Source organism: Microtus ochrogaster, chromosome 6 (assembly GCF_000317375.1).
Source record: "Microtus ochrogaster isolate Prairie Vole_2 chromosome 6, MicOch1.0, whole genome shotgun sequence".
NCBI lineage: Eukaryota > Metazoa > Chordata > Mammalia > Rodentia > Cricetidae > Microtus > Microtus ochrogaster.
The window spans coordinates 73,324,854-73,333,550 of NC_022013.1; the positions used below are offsets into that span (position 1 = coordinate 73,324,854).

The 8,697-nt window shown below is 38.1% G+C and overlaps 1 protein-coding gene across 8 annotated transcripts in view; it reads left to right on the forward strand.

The window, feature by feature from the left end:
* Gpatch2 (G-patch domain containing 2) overlaps nt 1–8,697 on the forward strand; it is a 154,281-nt gene that overhangs the window by 11,789 nt on the left and 133,795 nt on the right. For 6 of the 8 annotated variants that reach the window (XR_003377044.1, XM_005348849.3, XM_026779787.1 and 3 more), the window contains 3 exons: nt 2,917–2,978; nt 5,214–5,396; nt 6,201–6,280. Coding sequence is in view for 7 of the 8 variants with exons in the window: in XM_005348849.3 (XP_005348906.1) it covers nt 2,917–2,978; nt 5,214–5,396; nt 6,201–6,280 (325 nt within the window). In the remaining variant the exon portion in view is untranslated. Of the gene's footprint in view, nt 1–2,916; nt 2,979–5,213; nt 5,397–6,200; nt 6,281–6,407; nt 6,963–8,000; nt 8,692–8,697 lie in introns of those variants that run through there. The other 2 variants (XM_026779789.1, XM_005348850.3) reach the window with 2 other exon arrangements.

Genomic DNA, 8,697 nt, shown 5'->3' on the forward strand with positions numbered 1-8,697 from the left:
TGCATTGGGAAGCTGCTGTGGGAAAGCTGCATTGGGAAGCTGCAATGGGAAGCTGCAATGGGAAGCTGCAGTGGGAAAGCTGCATTGGGAAGCTGTAATGGGAAGCTGCAGTGGGAAAGCTGCATTGGGAAGCTGTATTGAAGCTGTTTTGGGAAGGGTATTGCTCCCAATTGGTTTCTAGTCATAATGAGCCAAATGAAAAGGAGAATTAATAGTAATATATACACTTTTACTCATGGAATATGTTCTCATCTAAGTAATAGTTACAAAAATTATTTCCAAAGCAGAGAGATACTGTATCCTCGCAGATGAATCGTCATGGCCACTAGCTGCTGGAAATAAAAAGCTGTTCTTGTTAAATTCTTGTTCTTAATGAACATAGCAACAGGGAAGTACATGCAGCAACTGAGTAGTTATAAGACAAGAAATTTGTTTTATGTGTCCATAAAAAATTACCTTAGTGTAGAGCAAGGATCTTTAAAGAGTGGTAGTGCAGAATCTAGATTTCCACATATCTTGAGATTCATCGGGTTGTGGACAGAGGTAGGCATGCTTCTTAGAGGAAGAAGAAGCAGGAGTAGCAGACATAAGAATGGAAAGAATTGACAAGGAAACCCACCCATAGAAAGCCTTGAAATCTAAATTTAATTCTCCAAGTATAAACTAACTTTTTTTAAAGAAAGTTTTTACTTATATGCTGTCATCTTAGGTGGTCTACGAATGTATGAATGTGTTTCTGACCTTTTTAGAAGAGTATGTCTGAGTTTATAGGAATATCACTATGGCAGTTTGCGGATTCGTGCCTTTTATATTCTCATACTCCAAGCCTATTTCTTTTACTGTTCCTTTTTTACACCACTCTGATACCGCCACCACAGATAGCGAGTATGGATGTGTTTTATCTTTTACGTCAGTATTTTATTGGGATCACTTTGACTGTATTTAAAATGGTTTTCTTCTGTTCCAGGGTATCATGCTTGAACCTGTAGTCACAAGTGAAAAGTCAAAAGTGTAGTCAGAAGTGAGAAGGTGAACCTGGCTGTATGCAGACTAGGTTAGAAGGTGTAAATCTGAACCTAGAAAACCGTGGCAGCTGGAAAATAGCAAAGTGACTCATGGTTTGCAGGCTGTAAAATACTTGCTCACTGTAGTCAGACTTAACCTGGCTTATATTTCATAAGCTTATTCATTGGACTAATTGAGAGACGGCTGATCTGATTATGGAGTGCTACACTAGACTTCTGGGGGCATTATAGAGTATGCCTTCGTGGAATGTGAGGGATTCTAATTGTAACTACGTTTATCTTGGGGGTTTCAGAAAAGGAATTATGTGTGGGGTGTATTTAAGGTCTTTGGGTTGTAAGGAAAATGAGAAGCAGTAATAGTTTGGATAACTCCTACAAAGCAAGATGGTCAACCTTCTGAGGTGTTTTTCATTTTTATGTAAGGCCTCTGTGCTTGTAGATAGGATGGTGTGGATTCGGTACCTTAGAAATGCTATTGCTCATTGATTGAGAAGGAATTTCATGTAGTCAGTGTGAAGGAAGTTGAGGGGAAATGTCCTAACTGAAGCTCCGAGAAAAGAAATTCTTATGTCTTTCATGAACTTATCTTTGAAAAGCAAATAAAAACCAATGTTTTGTATGCAAAAAATAGTGGATTTAGGTCTTAGCAATGATTTGGTCATATATTTTATAATTTTTTAAAACAGGCTAATGAACCTGATTTTTAATAAGCTAGGCTACATTGTTTCATATATTAATAGATAGAATATTTTTGTTTAGAGCTTGAGGTAAAGGCATTTTCACCAAGCCCATTGCCCTGTGTTTGATTTTCAGAACTTACATGGCAGAAGGAGAGACCTGACTCCCATAAGTTATCCTCTTACCCCCTTGTACATATCTCAGCACGCAAGCACATATGCACACACACACACACACACACTCACACACACACACACACACTCACACTCGTACACACATATACACACACATGCAGGCATACACAAATACTTTTTTAAAAGACTATTTTAATTTAAAAAATCATTAGTGACAATTTCCTAGTTGATCAAAATCAAAAATTAAATGTAAGAAAGTACATGAGTGCTTTTAAAAACAATTTTCTTAGGGATCAAGGTTTTTAATGACATTTTCTTATTTTCTTCCTGTTTTCAATTAATTGGATTGTCGTATAAATATTGCTTTTATTAGACTAATGGCAGTTGTTTTTTTCTTTTTTTTGCTGAGTATCTGTTATTTACTGAATTTCCATATTAAATTTGAACCTGTGTATTATTCTCCAGTTTATGTAGGACGGGAAACCTTCTAAATAACGGCCTAAAACTTCCTCTTTTGTTTCCCCTTGAGCTAATAGGCAGCCACCGACACTCCCTTCTTTTAGGCATGGAGTTGCCTTGACTTGTTGAGAGTGACTCTTTTAGATTATTGGTAATGGGGTTATGGAGATTATTTCATCCCAGGCCCTGGTGTTTCTGTGCCGAAGACTGGAGACTCCCTTGTCTCAGCCTGCTTCTAATGGAGATTCCCTTGTCTCAGCGAGCACTGGTGCTCCAGGCTCAGGCTGCTCACACAGCACAGCACAGGAGAGGAGCAGTGAGCAGCTGATGAAAGCAGGTAATAGAATGTGTCCCTTATGTCAGCGCCTCCTCGCCGTCACATCTGGCTTACTGTCCAGGTCCCATTAGATTCCTTAGGTTTTATGTGCCAAAAATAATATGTACTGTAGTTAATGGAAATGGAATATTTGCAGTTTGAGTAAAAAAAAATCTTATTTTTTTTTTCAGATCTTTGTCAGGCTCAAGTTCCAACTCTGAGCTGCCATGTCTCTAAAATTTTACGACTGATAGATCAATTGTTCTTTTGATCTGTTTCCTTTTTCATCTTTTCCTGGTTACAGTGACTCCAGCAGTCTCAGCAGCACTGACGCAGGCTTGTTCACCAATGACGAGGGAAGACAAGGTACTGAGATACTGTTTTCCCTTAAAAACAAACATTTTAAAGTTGTGCATATGTAAGCCGCCCACAGTAACCCCTTGCTCTTACAAGTACTGTGTAGTGCCTTAGCTGGCTTCTCCACTCCGTGGAAGGCGTCTTAGCTGCCTAACACAATAATATATGTCTAAAATGTAGCATGTGTTACTCAGCTTTGCGTACTTCAGTGTTTGCAGCTTGGTCCCTTTTAGCAAGATTGCCAGACATTGATGCTTATTCTCCACCTTATTCCAGATATCTGTAAGACTGTGTAAGCTCTCCTAAGAGTGGATTTACCATTCAGTTGTCACATTTATAATTAAGTGACTTTTATTAATTCATTATTATAAACTATTAAACATAACTATCTTACGGTCTTTTCTATCCTCCAACTTTCCAGAATCTTTTCACACTTCACCATGGCAGTGTTTCGGAGGTGTGAACAGTCTGAGAACATTGTGAAGGAATGAGGAGTCGCCCTTTCTTGGGCTGATCTCTTTAGTTACATTAGCCCACAACCTGTTCTCGCTTATGCTTTGTTCAAATCATAACATTGAACTAACCTTTTGTGTACTTAGCACAGAGGTTTCCTGTTTTCTTAAGAATGCATTACTGGGGACAGGAGTGGTAGCTTATCCTCTTAATCCGTGCATGTAGAAGGGGCAGAGGCAGGGAGATGTCTATGAGATCTAGGCCAGCCAGGGCTACTTAGTGAGACCCTGTCTCTAAAATCAAACAAGCAAACACACAACAACAACAAAAAGAATGCATTAGCAGAAAGTACAGAAAGAAACAATATATTTATTGTCTTAAATTATGAATCATTTAGTGATTTTTATGGGGGAAGTCACAGTAATGTTGCCCGTACTGTCTCTTGCACCTTGTTGGTAATGAAAGCAGAGTGGCCCTTCTTGCCATTTGCCAGTAAGTGCATGTTGAGACTATCTGGACTATGTCAGTAGAACTACATTGGTAATAGACTTAAGTTTTGTTAAAATACAGAGCTTACCCAGGTTATAGAGGTTAATGATATGATATAAGCTTTCGTCGACATCTTTAGAAGGAACTGACTTAAAAAGATACAACAGTTATTGTGACTTTACTGTATCTCACATTGCTGAGATATTTTCTAGCATTTAATTTACTTTGTTCTCACTTGATTTTATTCTTTAAGAACTATGTGTGTTCCCAATCTTTATTTTTTTTTTAAGTGGGGGATTTAATGAAGTTGAAATGACTATCTCAATGCTATAAGTCAATGGGTTTTTCATTCCCCTATCTGGTTGTATGCCCAAGATTTTGGTGACTATTTAATTTACTTTCTAAGAATAATGTTGCATATCACATAAAAGTAAAGTCAAAAGTGTTCATTTTTCTAGAGTTTTTTTTTTATTTGTTTGTTTTGTTTTTCTTTCTGAGACAGGTTCGGTATTTACATAGCACAAGCTGGCCTTGCATCCCTGAACTGTGCCTCAGCCTCCTAAGTAAAGTAGTGGGTGTAGGGCGCAGTGTTCATGGTAATTCAGATGTAAGCTGGTCAGTCTCAAGTGAGTCCCCGCTTACCTTTCATAGACCTGCTCTGCACCATTTAGTCTGTCTCTCCTGTGAAAAGTTCTCTAAATTTTAACAAAATATTTTTTATTCCCTAATTCAAACAGTCTGTGGTTCTCATTTTACAATTGCTTTTAATTTTCACTGTTTATGTGAACTACGTCTGTTTGTCATATACCATTCTCTGCTTATGTTTTGCTGCTTTTTTTGGCATTGTTTTTGTTTCATGATTGCAGTTTCCATTTTATATTTTTGGTTGTGAGCCTAGCCTTTAACGGCTGAGCCATCTCTCTGGCCCAGTTTCCATTTTAAAATTTATAGTAAGAACACTCAAATCAGAAGTATCATAAAAAGGAAACAATGGTCACTTATGCAAACTCTTAAGGAATCCCGCCAGTACTGGTGGCTTCTTTTGATCCTAGGAAGATTTAGTGACTCATTTTAAATTTTACCTTTCTCTTATTTTTATAAGATGACTACATTTTGTACTTTTAATCTTTTTTATCTGTTTAAATCTCAAGACAGAACACTGATGCTAACTGAGGTTAAGTGCATTTTAGATGGTCAGTTATAATACCCTGGTACTCTATCGTCAATATTAGTGAGTAAATGTTGTTCTTCATCTGTTTCCATGGTAAGACTGAGTCTTTTGGGAACATTGTCTTTGCACAGGTGATGATGAGCAGAGTGACTGGTTCTATGAAAAGGAGTCAGGTGGAGCCTGCGGCATTGCTGGAGTTGTGCCCTGGTGGGAAGAGGAGGATCCTGCAGAGCTAGACAGAAACTTACCTGACCCTGTGTTTGAAAGGATCCTAAGTGGGTCTTTCCCCCTCATGTCACATCCTGGCAGAAGAGGTCAGTAGTATTTCCTAAGTGCTGGCTCGCGTCTGCTTACGGTTCTTACTGGGGTCTTCACTGAAAGGGTAGATTAAAGTGGAAACTGATGTAGGTAGGTCTTCTATCTATCTGTTGTTTCATTGGTTAATTAGTAAAGAAAACTACTTGGCTTGATAGGTCAGAACATAAGTAGGCGGGAAAAGACAGAACAGAATGCTGGGAGGAAGAAGGCAGTGAGGCAGACGCTATAGCTCTCCTCTCCAAGATGGACGCAGGTTAAGATCCTTCCCAGTAATCCACCACCTCGTGGTGCTATACAGATTATTAGAAATGGGTTAATTAAGATATGAGAGTTAGCCAATAAGAGGCTGAAACTAATGGGACAAGCAGTGTTTCAAAAAATACAGTTTCCGTGTAATTATTTTGGATAAAGCTAGCTGTGCGGGAGCAGGATGGGACGAAAAGCAGGCCCACTGCTCCTCACTACAGGAAACAGAATATAAACACAGAATGCTCTAGAGAAATGTGCTGGACCCTAATCCAAGTACTGTACTCATCCACTTTGACTCATCAGGAAGGTGTTAATAGGAGTGTGAACTGGAGAAAAGAGAGTACTTGACCTCTGAGTACTGGCTAGTTAAGACTGACTGAATTAGAGCCCTGCTGGGAATCACCTTAGTTCTTTTAAGTGTGTTTCACATTTTCCCCAGTAATAGTCTTGGTGCTACCACTATAAGCAACTTAGCTTGAATTCTCTGTGGCTAGGATCTTCTATGCTTCAGTGATCACAGGATCTTCTAAATTGCCTGTTTCATTTCCCAGGTTTCCAAGCTAGACTCAGTTGCCTTCATGGAATGCCTTCCAAGAATATGAAAAAATCTGGAGGGGCTCCACCTTCAATGGTAGGCATGCTTTCTTATTGAATTGTCATGTTTGGAAATGTTTCCATTTCTGTGGAATAAAAAGTCACATCCTCGCCCTTTATTTATATTTTAATGTTATACTTAAAAATAATCCATTTTTTTGTAGGCTATAAACTGGACCAGTGAAATTCCCCTATAAATCAAATCTTCTATTGCTAATAAATTAGTTACGTTTTGAACACCTGGGGAAGGCATTCGAGGGAACCTGGCTCCTGTCCTCTTCCCTGGAGGAATACACTGAAGGGCGAGCCTTTGATGCAGACCTGGGCTGTTTTGCTGCAGGACTGATGTTCTTTTCTTTAGCCAGAAATCAGTCTGATTCGGGAGGCTTCCCTGAGATGTAGGCTGGCCCAGGGTGGATAGAAACTACTGTATATTTTATATATTTTTCTCTCTTATGGTTTTTAACATTGGATCTATTTATGTATTGCTTGCTTTGCCAAATGCTAACAAAAGAAAATTGAAAACTATATTTAACCCAAGTATTCCTTAATATTTCTATGACTGGTTAAGGTTCAGTTTTTATATCTGGCATGTAAATAAAAAATGATGTATTGCCATTTATAATTCATTTTACAAAAAGGCTTCTATACCAGCATTATCTAAAATACTTGTGTTTTACTCAGGGTACTTTCTTTAATAAGGGCTGGTGTAAGTAGGTGAGGTTGATAGTCTTTAACTCAAGTTTATCTTTGTTCAGTTGACTTCTTACTTGGATAGTTGTTCTGTATTACAAGCCTGTTGTATTTTATGCTATAATTTTCATCCTACCTCTAAAACAGCACAGTGATGACAAACCAGTCCCCATTAGGGGGTCACCTGCTGCCACTTTCTCAGCGGTGTGTGTCTGAGCCCTGAACTAGTCACAGCTGCCTCACTGGCTCAGAGCTTGATGAGATCACAGGAGCCTGGCATTTTAACAATACTGCATGGCTGAACCTCACTGTCACGTCTAAAGTGCGATGCTGGTTCATCCTTGAATGGCCCATGTGTGCCCGAGTTTTAGAAATATGTGTGTCAGCTCATTGTCATCAAGCAGGAGGGAAATACAATATTTCCGTTGAAAGCATTAATCTTACATTATGCTAATTCAAGTCACTTGAGTTCTTTAAAATAGTTACTTTAATTTGATTAATATTTTTCTCAAATTCCTATAATTGATAAGGTCTTGATGATTTGATGTTTTCGTATTATATGGCTTAATATTCAGGTTAGCATTTAATGACTAAATTAAATATAATGGAAAGGAAACTTAAAGTTGACATTACCTTTATCTAAAATTACTGTGTTCTGAAAGATTTAAAAATAAACAAAGTAGGAATGTATGACAACCTCTCTGGAGATGTTAAAGATGACACGGTGCAAGTTGACCGTCCTGATTGTCCTAGATTTAAAAGTGCAATGATGTGCTTCATAATTGTATTAGGATTTTTATACTGTCTAAGAGCAAAAATTCATGTTTTTCTGAATTCCAAAATGCTTTTGTTTTGTATGATGACTGTCCTTTAGATCTGAATAAGTCACTTTAATGCCTCAGCTTGTGAACTTTGCCTCACCAATCATGAATCTAGATGAATGCTATCTAATTCTTGGCTCAGTTTTACCTATTTTTATTTTTGGTCCACTGCTTGCTTGAGCATTGCTGGGATTTGTAGCCCATTTTCTAGGCTTATTGAAGTCTCACTGTGGTATTTTATAGGAGCTATTACAACTGATAGACTGGCTTCATGGTGTTGATGATACATGGCTGTGCCATCCTCAAAGCTGCTTTTCCATCTAAATTGTAGAGGTGATTAGACTTCACTTCATGGAGATTTCTATATATGTGTGTTTAACATGGAGCGAGTGCATTAGGCCATGGACTGTTTTCCAGGTCTACAATGTGTATTCAGAATTTTACTGAAAACAGAGGACTCCTGAAGGTTTTTTTCTCTCAACCCTGAATTGTCCTTGTTTAGATCTTTATGTACTGTATTTTTTTTTAACCAATAAAAATCTCTGACTTGAGCAAGAAAGGTAAGATTCTCAGTTTGTGCTAATAGTTTTCTACTTCTTTATATGTTTTTGATAATAGTATACGTAGCTTGCTACCTTAAACAAACCTAACCTGCTAAGACAGTAATTAAGGGGTGTCCATTTTTTCTTGTAGTAAGAAGTTAATTTCAATTAGCATAGATTCACCCTGGAAAGCCAAAGTTTATATAAGAAAGATTAATGTTAGGAGCAAACTGCACATGACCATTAAGCAGCGTGGCAGCAGAGGATTTTCAGTGGGCGAGTGGCACCTGCATACATACAATAGCACCTACATGCATACACTAGCACCTCCATGCATACAGTGACAGAACACCAACATGCATACACTAGCACCTCCATGCATACAGTGATAGAACACC